This window comes from Talpa europaea, assembly GCF_964194135.1.
Source record: "Talpa europaea genome assembly, chromosome: 11".
NCBI classification, from domain to species: Eukaryota; Metazoa; Chordata; class Mammalia; order Eulipotyphla; family Talpidae; genus Talpa; species Talpa europaea.
Genome location: NC_140078.1, coordinates 34,341,237 through 34,364,991, shown reverse-complemented (window position 1 = coordinate 34,364,991; position 23,755 = coordinate 34,341,237). Strand labels below are relative to the sequence as shown.

Below are 23,755 nucleotides of genomic sequence, written 5' to 3'. Positions count from 1 at the left end.
CGTCTGCTTGTTCTGCTCCCTGCTCTGTCTCTGGTGAATCCTCTCACCCTCCTGCCCCTCTGACCTGTACCCCAGTTCTTGTATAAATAAAAATAAATCTTAAACAAAATTTTAAAAAAGGAAGAGGGAAATTAAAAAAAGTACAGCTGTACTTTTAATAGTTCAGTTCAAACTTTAATAATATTTGTAGTTGGTATAGAAACAATAGTCCATTTAGTTTTACTAGGTGCTTCTCTCCAATTCTTATGTTCAAATACAGGATAGGTCCTCACTGGAATTCATAGTCATCTTTATAATGTAAGGAGGGAAAATGACTGCTGGTTCAGTGTGTGTCCCTCAGATAATACCACTACGAGTGCCTCAACCTGGAAAAGCCAACCATGAAATTGATAACAATACACTTTTGGAAATGAGATCAGGTAAGAATTAGATGTACCTGAAGTAATTTAAAATAACATTGTCTTGCTGTTATATTCAGTGGTTGTTGATGTACCTCTTTCCATGCTTTCTATAATCAAGACCTTGGGAAGCTTGTAGAATTTGCAAAATTTGACACAGTGTGGTACTTGATAACCTATGGAGAGGTATCTATTTAGACTTAAATGGTTAGCGCTGATCACACTTTCATCTGTATAGGTATGTAGTTGCAGCAATGCTTTGACTAACCTTAGCCAAGGTTAAGATGTCTGGTGCTTCTCCAAGCTTTCCCAGGAGTTTTGTTATTTTGCTGGGATAATACTTTTGACCTGCTAACACAAGCTCTCCAGTTAGATGGATTGGAGATTGAATCCTGGCTTTGTCAACTTCTAGTGACTTTTGGAACATTACTTAACCTTTCTGAATCCCAGTTTCGCGTTGTTACATAGTGATAGTAATATCTACCATTTGGAGGCACTGTAGAGTTAAATAAGTTGATATGTGAAGTGCACAGGGCCTGGCATATAGTAATGCCAAAATGAATATTAACTATTCACACAGAAATAAAGCAGTGAATGTATTTCTTGGTAATGCCAGAGATGCACATGCAAAGTTGCATACATGTACACACACATAATTAATATAAAGAAAGGGAACATTTTATAGATAAAACATGAACAAATGCATGTATAGAACAGAGTTTAGGAGGCAGAGCCAAGACATGGGGGGATAGCTGTCTACCTGCAAACCTTCCCTTCAGATATAACTAAAAAAGCGATCATAATGCACACATATACCTCATCAGCTCTTGAACAGTATGGCTAGATTGACTCACAAGTTTTAGGTACTCCATTACTTGCTAGCATATGGAAACATAAAATCAGAAACAAACAAGAACAATATGGAACAATAAACATTTGTTGAGTGAATGAAAGAAACTTACAATGCCAGAAACGAACTTAAAACTACAAGATATTGTTTTTTTTTAATAATAAATTTTATTTTTATATTCTCCATACAATTGCAACCCCCCCATTTTGACCCCAAGCCCTCCCCTCCCACCCCCACCCCCCAAAAAGTGTCTCTGGTTCATAGTTTTTTGTTGATTTTGATTTTCACTTTCTTATAGTTATTCATTTTCCTGGTCCCTTATTTAAGTTTTCTAGATTCCTGCTATGAGTGAGACCATCCGGTATTTTTCTTTTTCTTTCTGACTAAACTACAAGATATTGTTATTGATGACGTTACTATTATCATCATTTTTATTCAAGCAGTTGGCAAAAGGAAAATAAAAATTTATAACATTGTATGAATGAGATGGTGGGTAAACAGGCACATTCATGCTTTGCTTGTTATGGTATGAGTTGTTTCAACATCCATGGAGGGAAGTTTGGCAAAATTCACCAGAATTACAAATGCATGTATCTTTGACTTAGCAGTACTTGTTCTACATGGTTTGAGGATATACTTATAAAAAGAACTCTTTATAGGGTTTTTCACTTACTACTTGTAATAGGACAGAAAAAAAGAAAAGGAAAAAGATAAAAAACCTAAATGTCTATCTGTAAGGGACTGGCTAAATTATAGTTACCTTTGTGAAAAGAGAATACGATTCAGCCATGATAAAGAATGAGTACACTCTTTATGTACCAACAGAGAACACTATCCAAGATATATTGTCCAATGAAAAAAGAGATGCCTGGAATAGGGTATGGTGTGTCATCATTTACATTGAAGGAGAAGGGGAAAATAACAATATGTGCCTATGTATGGATATAAAATATTTTTGAAAGGATAGCCATGATGTTATGGATTGTGTTTGCCAGTTTATATCAGGAGTGGGATGGAGAGTTTCAATTGTATATTCTTTATTTGACTTTTTGAATCTTCCTCAATCATATGAACATATTACCTTTAAGAATTTCTCAAGAAGTGTAAGAATCATCTTCCAAGAGGGATCAGAGGCAGGGAGGGAGGAGAACAGGAGACTGTGGTGATGGTGCTCTGGTAGCTTGGGGGAGGAAATTCTATGGGGTCTCAACCTGAGGGGTCGGGGAAGCAAAAATAATGTTTAAAAAATAAAATAAAATAATTTAAAAAACAAAAATAAATCATCTTCAAGTCTAAATAAAATATAATAAAAACATTTCTTAAACACTATTTAAAAAATGAAAAATTAACCTCTGCTCTCTAAATGAATGTTGTAGTCTTAAAGCTGACCCTACTCTGTTTTTATCAGTGCTCTGTTGGAGAGGCAAAATAAAAAGTGGTTCTAGAGCATGGGCTATAGATCCAACCTAGCTGAAGTCAACCACAACTCTGCTATTCAACAAATTTCTTAACCGTTTGGAGACAGTTTTCTTATCTATAATTTGGGTATAAAATAGTACCTATCTCATAGGGTTGTACAGATGGAACATGCTAACTCATATAAAACAAAGTGCCTGACACAGAGAAATAATTTTATTATTAGTTGTTATTCATTTCTATAATAAAGAAAAAATTCATTAAATAACTGACCCATAGGCCTTATTCAGGGACTTGCTACTTTAATGTTAATTACAGTTATCCTGTTTTGGATTTTTCAGACACTCCAGATGTCAATATATATTATACCCTGGATGGCAGCAAACCTGAAGTTCTAAGGAGGATTGGTCATGGGGAAAATAATACATTTAAGTATAAGAAGCCTATTACTCTGCCTGATGGAAAAATACAAGTTAAAGCTATTGCAGTCTCTAAGTAAGTTAAGAGCATGATGATTAAAATAATGAATAATATGACATTTTAATTTTAATTATTTATTATTATTTAATTTTACTCAACCTAGTGCTGGATTAGATAGGTATTAAAGAAATAGTTACTTTAATTTCAGCATACCTATGGAACGTTTGTGTTTTACTCATCTTTCATTGAGGTATATTATAAAGTACACAAATCATAAGGGTACAATTCACCAAAGGGCTGTATACTGATACTGTTTTAGTTTGGATTATATTGTACATTGGGATTTTAATAAGGAAGAGTTTTTTCAGAGTTTGGGACCATTAAAGAGATTCACCTGGTTCTGAAGAAAATATTGCTTTTAATGGAGTGTTCTTTTATTTTCGAGGTCAAGGTCACATAGTACAACCACCACCATCATTCTTTATTTTATATTGATTTAATTGATCTTCAAAGCTTGTCATTTTAGTTTGTTGGGCATTAGCTATTTACTATTTTTTCCAGTTTTCTTTCCTACTCAGTGACTTTACCATTTTCAAATAAACACCACTTCCACTTGGAAGCCTTCAATCTGTGCTAAAGAGTAAAAAAACAAAACAAAACAAAACAAAACTTAAATGCTTTGCAAGTTTGAATTCTTTTGCATAGCAAGACAGGTTTGGCCACATTTTTTTGGAACCCTTTTAGCCCCAAACAGGTGACCATCTGGCTCAGGTACTTTAAAAAAAACTCCAAACTCCCCCTCGTGGCTGGACTGCTGCATGGCTTTTTGAGGAGAGTTACAAATGCTATACCAAAGGTAATTATTGCTTATTAAATATTAGAATTTTTGTATTTTTGCATTTTCCAAAACACTTTCTTTTTTTTTTTTAAAGATTTATTCATTTATTTATTATTTATTTTATTTATTTATTTATTTATACAAGCACTGGGTACAGTCAGAAGCGCGGGAGGGTGAGAGAATTCACCAGAGCCAGAGAGGGGAGCAGAGCAGGCAGAAGGACCGAAGTACACTGCTGAGGGGAGCAGCGGGCGGCAGGAGGGGTCTGCGCGCCATGTGGGACCCTCCTCCGGTGGCCGGGGAGCAGCCTGGGATCAAACCGGCACCGCAGACGCAGCGGGCAGCTTCGCAACCCAGCGCTCAACCGCTGCGCCACCAGGGAGGCCCTTCCAAAACACTTTCATCAAAACAAGTCATCTCAATTATTTATTAAAAGTTAACAAACAAAATACTCTGATGCCTTTTGTAAGCTGCAGGTAGTAATAAAATGAAGTAGTAATTAGTGGCTAACTGTGTAGTTCAAAGGAGTTACTAAAACTTCCCAAAGAGTCTAAAAAATAAGGTTATTCTTTATGCCTCTCATGTTCTTGCTTTGTGCCCACTAAGTGTCTGTTTGGAAAAGCACTTCAGTATTTCAGATGTGCTCAGGCTAGGGAAAGCATTTATACAAAAAGCATTTTAGTTTTCAGGACAGAAAAAGTAGTGCTTGCATGCATTTGCGATAAAATAGATCATTGTGGAAATTATATTGCTGTTGCCAGGTATTAAGCTAATTAGTTTCTTAAGGAGAAAGGGATTTGAAATGAGAATGTTAACAATTAATGGTCATTGACTTATTAAGAGAAAAACGGAATTTTAAATGATATAGGAAAATAATTATGATAGGTGAAATAATTATGACCTAAGATTACACTTTATTAATTTGAAATATATACTTTAATATTGTCACACTGTTCAAAAATGCATAGAAACAAAACTAGAGACAGGAGAGGACCAGAGTTGGGAAGGCAGGACTGGTGGTGCTACCAGGAGTGAGTGATGGGCAAGGCCATCCACATCAGAAGCCCCCCTTCCCAGAAGCAGACTGCCTAGGACACAGTAAAGGTCTTTTTTTTGAAAAGGATCAGGATGAAGGATAGTCCCAGTCCCTTTTTGTCCCATCTCAGTTTGCAAAAGGTACTAGCAGGTAGTTTTTGTCTAATATAGACCTGCATTGTACTGAAGGTAGGTAATTGGGGTAGTCTGAGTCCTCTGAGAACATTTTTCTTCAGTAGAACCAAGAGGGATTTTCCAGTTTTACAACAATGTTGATAAACTTAATGTCAAATTATTAAGGCATCTCATGGGCATATACCTGCAGCCCCTTGGGATATAGATAGCATATGTTTGTAGAAGGAAAGATCCTGATGTTGTTACAGGGCAGAGAGAGGGGCAGCCCAAACCCTGCAAACCTGCCTATTCTAAATGGGTTCTGTCATCCGCTGCATCAACACAAAACATATGAGACTTTAATGGGAAGGAACTTTAATACAATTTGGAAACAATACAGGAAAGGCAAAGAATCTAGTTTCTCAATTAAGAACCCAAAGTTACCCGCCCTCTCGTGGGTAAAACTCCATCCAAATGGGATTGGCCTAGAGCAAGGCCCCAAAGCCTGCCACAAGTTTAAAGCATCTTCCAGTGGGGACCCACAGAAAAGGGTCAGAAACAACCAGACAAGCCCAGAAGGAAAAGAGCAAAATCAAAATCAAGATAAAAGCTGCCATTGTCACCTCCCCACGGGTCTCACCCACATCTGTGTCACCCAGTCCACGACCAAAAGACAAGCGCAGTTTCTTCACGTGTCTCTAGGCTCCATGCGCCTCCTCCAGGTCTCCTTCTGGCTCCATCCTACTTCCTTCCTCAGTCTCCTCTGCAGCCTCTTCTCTTCCTGCTCAGCTCCACCCTCCATTTGGGTGGGGAAGGGAACCTGGAACCTCCCCCTTTCCTGGGGACCACCCTGTTACAATATTATCTCAACAGGCAGCAATAAAGGCAAGCTCACTGCTTTGAGATGGCAGCTTGAAGTATGGGAAAGAGAATGGAGTTTGTCGATCTGTTGATATGGATTTGAATCCCAGTTCTATTGCTTACTCTTTGCGTGACCTTGGTTAAGTTATATAACTTCCTGATGCTCAGTATCATAATTTGCTAAGTGAGGGTAATATAACTTCTTGGCAACCACTATGAAAATAAGAAATAATACATTTAGTATACACTTGACATTAGACAAGTGGTAGCTGTTACTGTTTGTTATTCAGATTCTTATCAGAGAGTTAAAAGATTGCTGTTCTATAATCCAACTCATACGTCATACCTCATATTTAAAAAGTTTGTACTTGGGTGAATAAGAGTTTTCACTCAACCTATTTGTGTTTCTAAAGCAAAGATTCTTAACTAGGCATAATTTCATATTTAGCTATGTCTGGAAACATTTTTCATTTCCATAAGTGGAGGTGGAAATGCGCTAGTGGCATCAGGTAGGTAGAAGCCAGGAATGCTACTAAATATTTTATAATGTACAGAATAGTCCCCCACAACAGAAAATTACCTAACACCCAATTTCAGTTCCTGACCTAGACCAAACTGCAGATTTATACAGATCCAGTTGCATAATGCCTTTACAATCCTCTGCATAATCCTGGTGTTTTGTTGACAGGCTAGAGCTATATGTAATTTTTTATGTCAAATTACCATATTCCTAAAGATAACAAAGATTTTAAAATCTCTGATTCCATCCTAACAAAACTTTGTGTGTGTTCAAATGAGATTTGGGTTCTAAGTAGGATTTTTCACTTCAACCTCCCAATTCTTTATTGAGATTATACTCAGGAAATTCTTCCATTTAGTGGGTAGTGTGAGCTAGTTTCTGGACTCCTTTCTAGAGGGAGTCTGTGGGTGAAAACCCTTACTGGGGCCTAAGAAAGAGGCCAGCTGTTATGAAGGCAGCAGCCTGGACTGTAAAGGATTGAGCAAGTGGATGGGAACCAGGTTTCTACTCTGTGTGGTGTCACCAGGCAGGAGAGAGGATCCAGTCTGATCCCACCTTCAACAACACAGGCAAGATAATCTGGGAGTGAACCGGCCACTCTCCAATGCTCCACCCACTGGGAATCAGAAGCTTAGAATAAGGGGCTCTGCCTAGGAAGTCTGGGAAAGGGCTCTTGGGACGCTGATAAAATTGAAAAGAGGACTCCACAGACACTGTTGAAAGTAGGCAAGGAGTAAGCATTGATTCATTGGTGAAAGTATACAGAGAGGGTTCTTCATAAAAAGTGGTGATTCCATATTCCCTACCCCACCTAATGAGGGATGCAGCTGAGTGGCAAGGGGAAGCTAGACTTGGAAAGGAGAAGACACAGGAGGAGGCACGCGGAGCAGAGAGACATGTAAAGAAATCACACATTTTCTTCTCTACTTTGGACTTGCACAAGGATCTTGGGGGACATGGAAGGAGACATGCTCTCAAGACATGTAGACATACTTGGCAGAGACATGAATGAGAGACCCATTCATGTCTCTTACAGTGGCTTACAGTGTCAGCCATTATCTTGATTTGTACTTTGATTTGACGTGTGCAATGACTGCTATGTTATGAATGATACTATCTTAGGATCGTTCCTAATCCAGTATAAACATGCAGAGGCTGAAGTCTGCAGGGTACAACCTGAGAATATTCAAGAATATTCACCCCAGAAGAGGGTTTGCATTTACAATTATGTGAAGGGAGGACTTTTGGGGGCTGCCATCCTAAATACCATGTAGAGATTTAAAAAGCCAAAATACTATTTATTTTTTGTAGTGTATAAAAGAAATCTTTTTTAAATTTTATTTATGCAATCTTAAAACTAAAAAACTAAAACTAAAACTCTTTTGGAAATGATACTTTTATTTATTTATACACCTGGGGTATAGGCCAGAGGTGTGGAATGGTGAGAGAATTCACCAGAGACAGGGGGAGCAGATAGGCAGACGGACTGAAAACACTGCTGCGGGTAGCAGCGGGCAAGACAGGAGAGGTCTGCTGCACCATGTGGGTGTCTCCCTGGCCAGCTGGGAATCGAACCAGTGTCGCAAAGGAGGCGGACAGCTCCACAGCACTGCGCTCAACCCACTGCACCACTGGGGAGGTCCAAAGAAGGTTTTTTTTTTTTTTTGTTAAGAAAAAAAAAAAACTATTTGAGGATTTTAATCAATTCTTTCTGAAGTAATTCTGGTCACATTCCAATGATGGAAGATATTTTTTATACTTAATTGCAGTGGGGACTCATTCCCAGTCAAAACTCGTAAATATGAATTGCTTTTCATGAAAGGAAGGCTGGTAATAAAATTGTCATTCCAAGATGCAAATATGGCTTATAAGGCATAAACATTGATACCCTTTCTTGTTTAGAAATTCTGTCATCATTCAAAAAATGTTTTTAACCATGCTACGAAATATTTTTAGAGATGAAAAATAAAAACAAAACATATGCTTCCCTCAAATGTAGCCATCCCTTAGCACTCTGGTCAGTTAACATGCATGTATCCCCTGATCTCAGAAAGCCCAGCATGTTATTTCTTAAATATTATCACTAACTGATAGGTAGTGACTGATTAGGAAAATTGCATATTTCTGAGGGCTTTTCTCCTTCTAAAAATGTACCTTAAAACTAAAACTCTTTTGGAAATGATACTTGTACATTCAGAATATTTACTTAAAGGCTTAAGCATTTGGGGGATACTTATTTACTTTATGATTCAAAAATTTTAGGAAGTGTAAAATGCAAGTGTGTACGAAATCTGAGAAACTACAAAAGAAATGCTTATAAAATGGATAAAATGTGCCAAATAGCAATATGAAAATTAATAAGAGCAAAGCAGACAGAAAAACACTGAAGAAAGAAGACTATTGTAATATAAAAAGCACTAAAAAGCCTGGGCTGATCAAACAGAATCCCCTGTGTTCCAGCTGTGAGCTTTCAACACATATTGGGGGAGCAGGAGTTAAAACATAGCAAATAAATACACCAAGTGCAATCATGATGATGCGGCATGATTTCGACTATCTCCCAATGTCTGTGTTTCCCTTCTTCTAAATTACTAGAGACCATGATTTTTAGTCAGCCATATGGTTGCCCAGAAGAATGATATTTCCTAATCCTCCTTGCAGTTAGTTAAAGCCATTGCTAGCAGGTTGTGACTAGTTGACTGTATGTAGAAGTGATAGGTGCAATTTCTGGATTGTGCCCTTGGAGAAAAGGGAAGAGGTGGGCTCCATGGCCTTCTGGCTGGAATGGGAATATGGTGGTCAGCCATGTTGGATCCTCAAGACAAGCGCAGTGTCCTGGCAATGGTGGAGCAATGAGGCAGAAACTTGGCACCATACCCCTGTCACCATGGCAACTCAGCATCCACTCTGGACTGATTTTACCCCGTTGCTTCTCTCTTGATTAACTCACTACTGTTTTGGTTCTGTTACAACAGTCAAGTCTTTATGCCAATACATGAGAGACACATCTCAAGCAAATACAAAGAACAGCATCAAGAGTACAGATGGTCAAAAATGGCTGACAATATGAAGTGTTGGCATGTATATGGAGAAAGAGGAACACCTCCCCCCACCCCCAGATAATGCTGGTGGGAATGTAAAATGGAACAATCACAGTTCAGCAGTTTCTAAGAAGTTAAATAGTCACTATATAACTCAGCATTTCCACTCCTGGATATCTACCCAACAGAAAATAAATCCACACAAAAACTTGTATGTGAATGTTCATTGCAGCATTTATTCATGATGGTCCCAAACTGGAAATAATCTAAATAATAATCAACTGGGGAGCAGTTTGGATAAACACATTGTACATCCATGTAACAGAATACCACTCTGCCATAAAAATGAGCAAACTGAGAATACGTGCAACTGTGTGGTATTCTATATGAGTGATAATTATGAAAGAACCTAGACATGTGAAACTATATGTACATGGTTACATTTATTTTAAATTTCTAGAAAAGGCAAATCTGTAGTGATAGGAAGATCAGTGGTTGCCTGGTGTAGGAGGTAGTAGCAAGGAGTGGCTACAAGCAGGTAGGAGGGATTTTTTTGGTTTTAGAATTATTCTAAAACTGTATTGTGGTGATAGTTGCATAATTGGACATATTTTCTAAATCTTATCAAACTATGTATTTCAAACAGGTGAATTTTATGTCATGTAAATTATTCCTTAAAGGTGTTTAGAAAAATAAAGGATAGAGGTGAGCCATTGGTGCTGCTATGGTAGATTTAACTGTTACTCCTCAATTTATCCATGTTTCACAGTTAAACATGTTGCTCTCTCTTGCAATAGTAGAACCGTGAGAAACAATGTAGAAATACCCAGAAATAAAAACATATTTGTCTTATGACACTATATATTAGTGCAGGGTGTCACAAAGTAATATATATCCTTAATGTGAAAAAGGTAAAGGAAGGCTATAGATGTATTTTGATGGAATTTAAGATATCGTAAACTTAGACACTAGACTAAAGGACTTTAATAGAGTCATCTTAATTGGTATAGCAAAGACTTTTAAAAATTTAAATTTAATTTAACAATAATTTTCAGAGACTGCAGACAGAGTGGCATTGTAACAAAGGTGTTTCAGGTGGACTATGAACCACGAAATGCAGTCTTATCAGAAGACAATGTGGAAAATATTCTCAAAGATCCTTCAAAGCAGGCAAGTAGTGAATATATGCATTCATATTTATAGTCACCACATTCTTGCTTCCTTCTTTCCTAGTGGTCACTTATTCCCTTTCATTTCATCACCTCCACTCACAGTCAGATTCTTATAATTGAGGTTAGTAGCGACCACTGAAAAGTATCTTCACTGATTTCCCACCCTCTGGCCAGGCCCTTCTCCACCCCTGCCCATTAGAACTGTCTACTGAGGGGAGGAGGGAGGAGGATAAGGACAGGGGTGGGAAGAGCACAAGGGACTATGGTGACGGTGCATGGGTGAACTGGTGGTGGGAATTTCAAGGGGAAATCATACATTGTACAAATATGAAGAATGATGTAATAAATATATATATATAAATTAAAAGGTAATTGTGAGCATGCAAAAAAAAAATAAAGATGTACAACTCTGTTAAAAAAAAAATAGAAAAAATGAAATGTCTATTACCCAAACCCCAGTCTCTACAGTGACACTTCTATTGATAAAGCAGAAACCTTCAGCCTGGTATTTAAGTGATTGCTTTCTTTCTTGGTCATCCTTTCTTGCATTGTGACTCCGTGTAATGCTCCAGCCTAGCTGTGTTCTGCAGTATTCTGTCACTGCTCCTGTAGCTCTCCAGGTCTTGCCCTTTTAAAAAATACTTTGTGTGATTATTTTGCTCCTTACCTATCTCCCCCATTCACTGTAAGCTCTAAGGTGGCAGAGAGCATATGTCTGCCATGCTCAGCACCTTGCGCAGGACCAGGTAGGAGCGGGCAGGAACTGTTTATTTGTTGAACAGATGCATTATACTAGAAGAGGCCTTCAGTGGTCTTTTATTATGTTTAAATCTTCATCCTCAAATAACTAGAAAGCCTCAACTATGGAGAATGAAATAAAACTCTCTAAACAATGATTTTTGAAACTTTAGTCCCTGGCCTAACTTTATCAGCATATGCTCAGGCTTGAATTAGGTATAAGGGACTGAGTCCCTGGGAAAGAAAGTCCAAGAGAAGAGTGCTTAAGGCCTGTGTATGCACAGTTACTATACTTGTTCTGTCTTGGTCTGACCCCACCCTGACTTTGCCCCCTGAATCTGGTGGTCGCTTGGTCATTACTCACACTCATGCCTGCCAGGGCTGCTCCCTCCCTCCAGTCTTGACCACTAGACCTGGTGGGGCCTACTAGTCAGACTTGCTGCCAACCAAGCAGCTCAGACACAAAGCTGTATACTTCCAGAGTAAGGTGAGAGAGAGGTCACTCTGTAGTGAGGGCTTATAAATAATAATCACCACTATGTAAAGGAAAAAAGATTTATTCTTGGAAGTCAAAAAATGAGGTTTAACTGGGAAGAAGAGACTGGTGAGAAAAGGGTCTCAGCCAGCTGCTTCTTCAACCCCCCTCCCCCAAGTAGGGACTGGGTTAAAGTGTTGGGGAAGGTACAGTTTCTCAAAAAAGGAGAAATGATATTTGAGACAACGTGGCAGAAACAACAAATTTGTTTTTGTGGACATCTGGTTTTTTTTTGGGGGGGGGAGGAGTTCATTTCTAGACATGGTAAGATGCATACTTTAAATTCATTTCCTCTGGTAGGTATAATTTGAGTGTGAGAAAGGCAAGAATTTAAGAGATAAATTTTATTATAAGGTAATGCCTGTTTTGGTGAATGGCTGAGAGTTGCCGAGGACAGGAAGGGGTATGGGCTCCACATAGTGATTTCTGTTAACAGAATCTGTGTCAACAGAATTTCTGTGTCAACAGAATCTGAATGCAGGGAGCCTTCTGCCTATGTGAGTTCTTTACCTTTGTTCCAAACTTGTTGCTTTTCCTTCACAGTAAAAATTACTGTGAATGCTTTCCAGTAAGAAATGCATGCTATGACAATGCCCCTACCATGTAACTTTAAATTTTTACATTCTAAATGGCCATCACCAATCTCTTCATTTCTAGGAACTGAAAAATGGATTTATTGGATCAAAACTAAGGAAGAAATATAAGAATGCTGAAAATAAGCTGGATTGGAGTGTTAATCTTAGAAAGTTTCCAGGTATGATGTGACAGATCAAAGATAAAGTTTAATATTCTAAATCACTAAACAGTTTCACTGCTTGTTTTCATGTCTGCAGAAGAGTTGGAAAAAGAAAAACTGGGACAGGAGAATAGGCTGCAATTTGAGTTTCAGTGCTGCCCTTACTAACAGCTTAAGGCCATGAGGGGTCGTCAAATAGTCCAACAAAGTCAGATTTACAAACTCATTTCAGTAAGGGAGATGACACACCACAGGAGCCATGGGTCTTCTCACCAAACCAAGGAAAAGATGCAGTTATAAAGTTTTGGGGGAAGGGTGAAAAGAGTCTAGGTGAAATTTAAGTGAAAGCAGAACTTTGATAGGTACAAGGCAGGGCTGTGTGTGAACTGGTCACTCTTAGGTATGGACTATGAAATGTGGAATGTTGTGGAAGAGATCTGTGTTCAGAGACCTTTCTCTGAAGCTCTGCACCAGATTGGAAATTGAGGCCGCTTCTCTATGTCAAAGTGTCTTAGATCCTCCAAGCAAAAGTCAGACATTTCGTTCATACTGTTATAACGTCAAACAGCGAAGTTTTTGATAGTCTCTGATTTTAGAAAACAAGGTTTCTCAGCAAATGAGAAGTGATAGTCACTCAGAGGGAGGCTGGTATGATGTTTTACAGCTGCCATGTGTCTTTGGGACAAACATTTTTGTGCAAATCTTGCAATTGAATTTACCTATATTCTCAGCTTGATGTGGAAGGTTGTGGAATGTAGCAGGGCAGATTTAAATATTCTTAGTCTGGGCTATCTTTTCCTTTCTCAGTGCTTTTTCATTGAAGGGGGAGGGTTTCTTATATAGTTGCTGTTTCTAGGGAAAGAATGTGATGACAGTAGCCACTTATTAAAAGGTTTCCAACTATGAAGATGCATTTGCATGATTACATATATAATTACAGATGTTCACAGAATGCTGTTTTTGATATACTTGTAGACCTCGAGGTAGGTGAAAGAACTGACCCTAAGATTTGGAAAGATCTTCGCTTCTCAGACAGTCCCCTGGAGACTTACCATGAAGAAGAAGATTCTATAACACACGCCCATCAGTCCCAGGTAACTTCTAAGGAGAGCCTTTAGGGTACTAAATACCTGCTAATTTTTACTCTTCCCATGAAGTACTTTAAGACAATGTCTCGTAGCCTTTCACCATTTGCAGCCACTATTCCAGGGCTGGAAATAGTGTATTAGACAAGAAAGGTCCCTGTACTCCCGAGGCATACATTTTATCACAGGTGAGGGCAGGTAGATAATAAACATGTAGATACCAAAAAAAAAAAAAATTTAAATAGTGATATGCCATGAAAAAGATAAGGCTGGGAGATGATGGGATAGAGTGTGGTCTCCAGATACTGGGGCATCAGGATCATATGGTAACTCATTAGAAATGCAAATCCTCAGGCCCCATTCCAGACTTACTGAATCAGAGACCATGGGGGTGGGCCCAGTAATCTGCTTTAATTAGCCCTTCTGATGCATATTCAAATCTGAGAACCCCTAGAATAGAGAATGAACATGGAGAACAAACAAGAGTGGTTCTAGTTCAGGGGATAACAGAAGGCTTCCTTGAAGAGATGACATTTGAATTGAATATTCAAGATGAATTTAAGTCAGCCCTGGAAAAAATCTTGGCAGCTGTAACAAGTACAGCAAAAGTGAGAGGTTACAAAGAAATTGATATGAACTCACTGTATTTTCTGGAAGATCACAAAGCCCATGCCAGAGGAACACAGACCTAATAATTCCTACTTGAAAACCCCGTCAAAAAAGAGTAATAACCTGTATGCCTCAGCTCGATGGGAGGGGGGAAAACCAGAGGAGGGTTGAATACAAGGAGACATGGTGATGGTTGGTGAGGGATACGATGGCGGGAGAACTATGGGGACTACAACAATGTAAGAAAAAAAATTAATTAATAAAAAAAATGATAATCTGGTTACCAATAAAGTAATGAGCTCAGTCAACTCCTGTGAGCAATGCTTACCAGCGTAGCCCATATTAGAAGACTATTTTTGAGAAAAAGTATCCTTTAAAGAATAAATATAACAAAACAGTCTTAGGTATTTTTAGAAAAACAGGCTCACAGAACCATGATTATCTATAGTGCGTCCAGAAAGAACTATTTCTCTTTGCACACAAAATTTAGGTTACCTTACTCACTTAGTTATTTGAGAGTTGTTGTTGCTGAGGAAAAAGTAGAGTAAAACAATATGTAATGATTTGGAGATTCAGAATCCCCCCAAAACTGGGAACACAGAGACAAGTTTGGGAGATCTGACTAGTTTTCAGAGAGTATTTAGGGGGTAAAAGGACATAATGACTTCAGCTTAGTCTCGCACGATGCAGAGGGAGAGAGAATGAAAGAGCTAGGGGCAAAATGTTAACATATACAATCATTCAAGCTGAGTATACAAAAGTTATACGGCAACTTTCCTGGTAAGTTTGAAATTATCTTCAAAAGCTTACTATAAAAGTAAAATAAAATGGGGATAATATTACCCACCTCATAAGGTCATTGCAAAATGTCAAGGAGATAATGACAACAAAACCCCAAGAACATTTTACTGTCATACCCTCCCTGTTAGTTTCTCTACATCACATTCCTTCCTTTTTTCTGTCTCACGCCTTTCATGTGGACCTCTAGACCACATCAAGCCCACTGAGTCTCAGGATAGGCCAGACGCTACTCTGCCACTGTGCCTTTGCAAATGGCACACTTTTGACCACTTATGACCATTTGCTAAACTTTACTCTCCCAGTTCCAATTTAGGTGTTACTGCTTGGGAAGCCCCTCTCACCGGAGTAAGTGAAAGTGATGATACCCTCCTCTAGTTTCCTATGAGACTTAACACACAAATGTGTTACCAGTGCATTTCTATATTTTGTATGTACCCTTCTTCAGCTCCTTAAGGGCAAGAACCATATAATATTTATTTTTTTCCCTCTCCTTGCATCAAACACAGTGCCTGGTACAAAGTGAATGCTCAAATAAAAATATATAAATCGAGTTTAGTGTTTCTGTATAAGAGTTAGTAGTTGCTGCAAAAGTTTTTATAGGTGAGTTCTTTTGAGTTCCCCAGGGATATAACCTTACAGAAAAATGAATGCTAACTTAGGTTTTTAAATTCTAAAATCTGGTCTGCCTTATGGTAAACTCAGATATCTTTAAACTTTTTTTTTTTTTTAATGGAGGCATGTTTCATTTATTTATTTATTTGTTTGTTTGCCTGTTTATACATGCACTGGGCACAGTCAGAAGCACGGGAGGGTGAGAGAATTCACCAGAGCAAGAGAGGGGGGCAGAGCAGGCAGAAGGACCGAAGTACACTGCTGAGGGGAGCAGCAGGCGGCAGGAGAGGTCTGCACGCCATGCGGGACCCTCCTCCGGTGGCCAGGGAGCAGCCGGGGATCGAACCGGCGCCACAGAGGCTGCCGGTAGCTCTGCAACCCAGCGCTCAACCGCTGCGCCACCGGGGAGGCCCCTAAACTCAGATATCTTTACTTGTAAACATTTTTTTTAGTGAAATACACATGTCTGGTTATGAATAGTACTTCAATTTGTAAAATTTTGGGTATTAGGGTCATAATTATGACTTTGTCTATCATGGTTTTTAAAAGGACTTCTGGATGTGGTAAGACAAAACATTGAAGTAAGTTTTTAATGGAATTTTACATAGCTTTTGCCATGATTTTATCTGTATTCTTAATTTTAGTTCTCTAGTTTCGCACACATAACTGACCAGAAGAGTTTGACAAACACAGAGATTATGAGAATTCAAAGGGAGACAGACTTTCTCAAGTAAGTATCACATTCTCTTTACTATTCCATAAATCCCACTAAGACAGATGTGGTAAAAAGAATTTAAGGATGGGACTCAACAATGATGTTTGTCCACCCCTAATTGTTTTTATAATTAAATTTTTACAAATTTTAAAGGAATGATTAACATAAAAATATATATATTTAAAAAGTACATTTGACATTATGTATATAACGTGAAACTAACACCGTAATCAAGGGAATGAGGAAATCCAACACTTTCAGAAGTTTCCTACACTGTACCCTTGTGCACTTTTACATCCACAGGCAACTATTGATCTGCTTCTTGTCACTAAAGCTTAGTTTGCATTTGTTCCACATACAAATGGAATCATTCAGTATGTGCTCTTGTTTGCCAGGCTTCTTTCATGCTGCCTGATTATTTAGAGATCACCCATTTGTTGTAGGTATCAAATATTTATTTCTTTTTATTCCTGAGTAATATTCCATTATTTTTGTTCGAAAGTAATATTCCATTGTATGGACACATCACAATTTGTTTATTCAGTTACCCGTGGATAGACAGCTGGGTTATTTCTACTTGTTAGCTGTTAGAGATAAAGCTACTGTGAAATATTTGTGCAGAAGTTGTCAAAGGCAAATATATGTACTTTTCCATTCTCTTAGGTAAATGCCTAGGAGAGGAAAGACTGCGTCAAATGATAGGTGTTTGTTTAACTTTTTAAGAGACTGCCGAACTGTTTTCCAAAGAGGTTATTACATTTTACATTTTCTTTTTTAAAAAATTTATTTATTTATGAATACAGGAGCTGGGGTACAAGCCAGAGGTGGGGGGGTGGTGGTGAGAGGATTCACCAGAGACAGGGTTGGCAACAGAACAGGCAAATTGACTGAAATACACTGCTGAGGGGAGCAGTGGGTGAGTCAGGAGAGGTCTGCTGCACCATGTGGATCATGGCTCTGGCTGGGAATTGAACTCATGCTGCAGGGGCTGCAAATAGCTTTATAGTGCTGACGCTTAACTCCTTGCGCCACCAATGGAGGGAGGCGCCTCCATTTTACATTTTCACCAGCATTGAGAATTCCAGTTTCTCTGCATCCTCATCAACACTTTCATTTTTGTTTGTATATTCTGATTTCTTCAATATAGAAAATGAAGTCACCCATTTGAAGCTTTCCTTTTTTTCTAATATAGTCATTCAGAACTTTAATATATATAGGCACTGCCTCCTGAGAACATTTTTAAAAGATTTTTAAAATTTATTTATGCATATAAGAACTAGGGTGTAGGCCAGAGGTGCTGGGGGGGAAGGGGGTGAGAGGATTCACCAGAAACAGAGTCGGGAGCAGAACAGGCAGACTGACTGAAATACACTGCTGAGGGGAGCAGTGGGAGAGACAGGAGAGGTCTGCTGCATGTGCATTTCAAACGATGTGTATTTTGCTAGGATAAGTGTTCTATAAATGTTAATTAGTTTAAGTTGGTTTATATTATTGTCTTGTCTTTGCTGATCGTCCATTGTTTAATAACTTGTTGAAAAAGTTATGTTGCAATCTATGACTATAATTATTAATTTGTCTATTCTTACAGTCCTATCAGGATTTTTGATTCATGTACTTTTATTTATTGTTAAGTACATAAATCTTTTGGATTTTTAAGTCCTTTTGCTTAATTGATCCCTTTATCATTATCTATCCTTCTAAAATTCTTTTTTTAGAAATCTATTTTGGGTGATACTAATGTAACCATTCCTACTTTCATTTGATTAGTGTTTATGGTTTTTTTTTTTCATTTTTTTACTTTTAACCTATTTTTATTTCTCTACTTAAAGTTTTTTTTTTTTTAAGCAGCATATAGTTAGGTCTTGCTTTTAAAAATATGACAATTTCTGCATGTTAACTGGGGTGTTGAGTGTATCTAGATTTATTCTGATTATTGATATGTTTGAATTTAAATTAACTGTTAAATTAACTGTTTTCTGTTTGTCTTATCTATTTTTTGCTACCTTTTTCTTTTTTTTTCTGCCTTCTTTTGGATTTATGTGGTATGTTTTATGATTCCATTTTTTTTTACATCCTTTGTTGCTTATTAGTTATGACCTTATTTTAGTGGTGGCTGTGGGGTTTATAGTATACATTTTAAATTTTTCATTGTCTTTTTTTTAAAGATTTATTTATTTATGCATACAAGAGCTGGGGTACAGGCCAGAGGTTTGGGGAGTGAGAGGATTCACCAGAGACTGAGTGGGGAACAGAACAGGCAAATTGACTGAAGTACACTGCTGAGGGGAAGCAGCGGGCGAGACAGGAGAGGTCTGCTGTGCCAGGTGGGTAGCTCCCTGGCCGCCCGGGGATCAAACTTGTGCTGCAGAGGCTGCGGACAGCTTCATTGGTTGCGTCTTAACGCCTTACACCACCAGGGAGGCCCCCATTGTTTGTCTTTCAGTAGTATGATACCACTTCATGTATATGGTAAGAACCTTATGACAGTATACTTGTAGCAACTGAGTAACAATAGCTTTTAGCTATTGTGGTTACTCATTTTACTTCTAGAAATATGAACCCCACAATGCATTATTACTTTTATATGATATAATCAATTTTAAGGTTATTTATACTTTCATTGTGGTGAAATATACATAAATAAAATTTACTATTTTGACACTTACTGAGTGTATACATCAGTGGCATTAAGTACATTCACAGCGTTGTGCAGCTAGCACCACTCTTCATTTCCAGAACTTTCCATCATTCTAAACAGAAGTCAGCTCCCATTACGACAAAATTCCCCATTACGGAATTCTTCCAGGCCTTGGCAACCTCTGTTAAACTTTCTATTTCTATGAATTTGTCTATTCTAGCTGCCTCACATAAATGGAATCAGACAATTTGTCTTCTTGTGTCTGCCTTATTTCATTTAACATAATGTTTTCAAGGTTGATCATGTTATAGCATGTATCAGAATTTCATTCCATAATAAAGATGAAAATATTCCATTGTGTGTTTAGACCACATTTTGTTTATCCATTCATCTGTTGATGGACATTTGTCTGTTGTGAATAATGCTGTTGTGAACATTGGATTACAAGTATCGGTTTGAATCCCTGCTTTCAATTTTTGGATATTTACATAGGACTCAGATTACTGAATTATATGGTAATTCTGAAAACTACTTCCCACAGCAGCTGCATCATTGTGTTTTCCCTTTGTAAATGCAATTTCTAAAGTTTCAGTTTCTTCACAACCTCATTAATACTTGTTATTATCCATTTTGCTGATAATAGCCATCCTATAGGTATGAAGTAGTACCTCACTGGTTTTGATTTGCATTTCCTTAGTGCAGTGATGTTGAGCATCTTTTCATATACTTCTTAGCAATTTAGATATCTTTTTTGGAGAAATACCTATTCAAGCTCTTTGCCCATTTTTGCATTGTTAGTTTTTTGTTAAGTTATAAGAGGTCTATATACTTTCTGGCTATTAATCCCTTATTAGATATATGGCTTGCAAATATTCTCTCCCATTTATAGTATCCTTTGATACATGAAAGTTTTAAATTTTGATCAAGTTAGGTTTATCTATTTTTCCTTTTATTGTATGTGCTTTTGGTATCAGATCTAAGAGGTCATTGCCAAATCCAGCGTCATGAAGTTTTTCCCTTATTTAGGTCTTTGACCCATTTTGAGTTAAGTTTTGTGTATAGTGTAAGGTAAGTGGTCATCTTCATTATTGAGAGGCTATGGTAGTGACTGGTGCAGGCAGCCAAGCAATCCAGTTCAGAAGACCCAAACATCATAGATGCTGAAGGGTAATTCGGAGGGATAGGTCCTAGGATCAGGGGCCCAAGCTGTGTAGAGAGGCATGGCGGTAGCCACGGTATTCCTAGGGAAACCCAGTTCCAGGACTCCATTCACTTTGGCTCATATCCAGAATCTAGGGAGGTAGGTAAGGGTCACTAATGGGATCCAGCTGCCCAAGAAATGGGGTGAGGTGTTATTGAGGCTCAGAGCCTTGGGACTAACCAGGTGAGTGAAGAAAAGGGCAGGACTTGAATGGCAGTGTCCCTCTAGTACCAGACAAGATGACTTGTCACTCAGTTGGGGCATGGTGGTTAGGAGGGAAGTCAGAGAAGTGCAACCTAGATATTACTGGAGTTACCAGAGCTCACTCTCAAACAATGTAATATTACAAATGAGAGCCCCATTCAGAAGTGGGATCAAGGCTGCTGATAAAATTCCTGCCACTATCAGGAAATAAAGTAGGCCAGCCTACAGGTGAAAGCACTTGTAGGTTTCAGGTATGAGGCCACTTATACCTGGATAAAATCACTAGAGAAACATTACCTGTCTTAAACATGGTCCACAGCCCTGAAAGTGGCCTGCTTTTTATTTTGTATTTTAAAATGTCTTTAAAAAATATTTTCACCTGACTTCTTACTATGAACCTTTAGAAAAATGGCCAATCAGGAACCTCTTTTGTTGTAGGTGTGCCCACTGCCTTACCCCCCGCCCATCTGATCCTTTTGCTCGCTTCTGTCAAGAATGTGGCTCTCCTGTCCCGCTCATATTTGGCCATCGTCTCCCACCCCCAGAGGGAGCTCAGGTGAGCAGCAAAATCCTTTAAAATTTCTTTCATTGGCTTATCTGATCTTTATTTGTAGCAGTAGCATAGTAGCTGGCACACACGAACCACAAACAAAAGTGCTTGTTGAAAGAATTCCTGGTAGGTTAATCTCCTATTATCCAGATTTCCTTTTAAGAATGGAAAAACTTGTTTGTAATGCCATGTCTTTTGTGTGGTCTTGCAGAAGTCCAGGCTGAGAAATAGGCTGAAATGTTCAGTGCTACATGCATGGATAAATACGTTATTTGCTACTCATGTGAGATTTCTATTCATAATGTGGGTACAGCAAGGGAAGAAATTCTAGAAAAAATTACAAGTCTACATATCTATAAGCTACATCATTCTGTTCAGAGAAGTTGTTTGTATAAGCTAGAAACTGATCACTATATTTAAATTTAAAAGCTTTGGCTGATTAAGTCTGGAGAATTAATTTTATCCTATCACCAGTTTTATAGAAATAATAAATTAATTTATTCTTAATTTAATTTAATCATTTATTAATCATAGATTAATTACTAAAGCCAAAACAACATACTTAGCTTAGTAAAAATCAAAACCTTCACCAAAATGTCTATCTTTTCTGCACTTGATACTTTACAGTTTTTTTCCCCCAGATTAAGTTTTACAAATGGAATTAAAGAGTCCATGATGTTCAGCGTAAAATGACCTTTTAGAAAATGATAGTCACTAAGAAAAAGTTGCTAATTCAATGAGTTCCAAGTCTAGAGTTTTAGAATTGAATTATGCCTTCTAGGAAAAGGTCACATACTAAATGGCTATGTTGTAGAAATTCATTTACTTTAATATATTTTTTAACTCCTTGAAAAAGTTAATAGAGCAAATAAAGTATAAGCAGGCCCCACTGGTTTGAACTTTCCCTGCTTAGAGTGAATGGTACAGCGTCAAAGTTATTTTTTTATATGCCTGAAGACATATTTTCAGAAATTTACTTTTACAGGAAGAAAAGTTTATCAGAGATTATAAATATTTAAAATGATGAACTTTGAATTATCTGTACTGCCTATATAGCAAATCAAATATAAACAAGTCCCACTGGTTTGAACTTCCCCTGCTTAGATTGAATGGTACAGCGTCAAAGTTATTTTTTTACTGGCCTGAAGACATATTTTCAGAAATTTATTTTTGCAGGAAGAAAAGTTTATCAGAGATTATAAATATTTAAGATGATGGATTTTGAATTATCTGTACTGCCTCCCCTATTATATTTATTAATACAATATACAAACAGCTCTGTAATTAAAGCTATTTGTTGAGCACTTATTATGTTCTTCTCTCAACTGGGATTCTGAGGTTCAAAGGGGGCAAATCCTGGCTGGAGACCCAAGACATGAGTCTTGATAGAGAGATGCAAAGGTGTACCTCTCAGCTCCAAGTCTACCCTTTATTGTCCAGTCCTGTGGTACTGGCATTGGACCCTTTAAACAGTCCTCCTTTGCCAGCTGGCTTGATGTGAATTTTTGTCAGCAGAGGGACATTGTAGGAGAATGGACTGGCCTTTCTTTTGGATTCTGGTATGCTTTGCTCTCTTTTTACTCTGATGGTGCTCAGCTAACCTTCAGAACACCTAGTTGTACCTAACCGCGGTAGATTTTAATGCTCTCCCAGAAATAGTTTCTCAGTGAGTTTCCCTGGCATCCCAGCCAGTTTCCAGAGGCTTCCTTCTGGGCGATTTCCCAGAAATATTCAGCAGCATCTCTGCACATGGCTTCCCAGCATGCCTGCCAGCTTCCAATGGGAAATCCCTAATGAGTTTTAGAGGACCCCACTGGGTGGTGTTTTGTTGCTGGCTCTGATTTGTGTTACCCCATTGAAACTTCTGTCATCCAGTGGGCAACAGCCACAAGCAATTTAGTTAAGTGCCTCTTCCAAATTTGGTCATATTTGGGTTCTCTACTTCAGCCATGGAGGTAGTAGCCTCCTACCTGTATTGCGTATTCCTATATTCTTTAGAGTTCGCTTTACCTGTTAATAGTGAATCCTCTGTTACTAGTTAATAATTATTTAAATTAAACTTTCCTTGTTTGAACTACTGTGTGGTTTCCGTCTTCTGACTGGACTCTGATACAGAATTGATACCAGAAGTGGCCTGAAGAAATAGACCTATAGAGGGACTCCCTGGTGGCGCAGCCTCTGCAGTGCCAGTTCGATTCCTGGCTGCCAGCGAGGGTCCCACATGGCGTGCAGACCTCTCCTGCTGCCCACTGCTCCCCTCAGCAGTGTACTTCGTCAAGTCTGCCTGTTTTGTTCCCCACTCTGGCTCTGGTGAATTCTCTCACCCTCCCGCTCTTCTGACTGTACCCAGTGCTTGTATAAATAAATAAATAAATCTTAAAAAAAAAAAAAGAAATAGACCTATAGAGGGGCCTCCTTGGTAGCACAACAGGTTAAGACACTATGAAGCAATCCACAGTCACTGCAGCACGAGTTCGACTCCCAACCAGGGAGGTGACCCACATGGTGTAGCAGACCTCTCCTGACTCGCCCGCTGCAACCCTCAACAGTGTATTTCAATAGATCCACCTGCTCTGCTTCTCACTCTGTCTCTGGTGAATCCTCTCACCCCCCCCCACACCTCTGGCCTGTACCCCAGTTCTTGTATGCATAAATAAATAAATCTT

The 23,755-nt window shown here is 38.3% G+C and overlaps 1 protein-coding gene across 1 annotated transcript in view; it reads left to right on the top strand.

Moving 5' to 3' along the window:
- Nucleotides 1–310: 310 nt before the first annotated feature.
- DZANK1 (double zinc ribbon and ankyrin repeat domains 1) overlaps nucleotides 311–23,755 on the top strand; it is a gene marked incomplete at both ends in the record, with an annotated part of 66,964 nt that continues 43,519 nt past the window's right edge. The window contains 7 exons of the mRNA XM_084247719.1: nucleotides 311–419; nucleotides 3,006–3,159; nucleotides 10,549–10,663; nucleotides 12,596–12,692; nucleotides 13,650–13,768; nucleotides 16,426–16,511; nucleotides 20,978–21,095. Coding sequence (XP_084103845.1) covers nucleotides 311–419; nucleotides 3,006–3,159; nucleotides 10,549–10,663; nucleotides 12,596–12,692; nucleotides 13,650–13,768; nucleotides 16,426–16,511; nucleotides 20,978–21,095 — 798 coding nt within the window. The remainder of the gene's footprint in view (nucleotides 420–3,005; nucleotides 3,160–10,548; nucleotides 10,664–12,595; nucleotides 12,693–13,649; nucleotides 13,769–16,425; nucleotides 16,512–20,977; nucleotides 21,096–23,755) is intronic.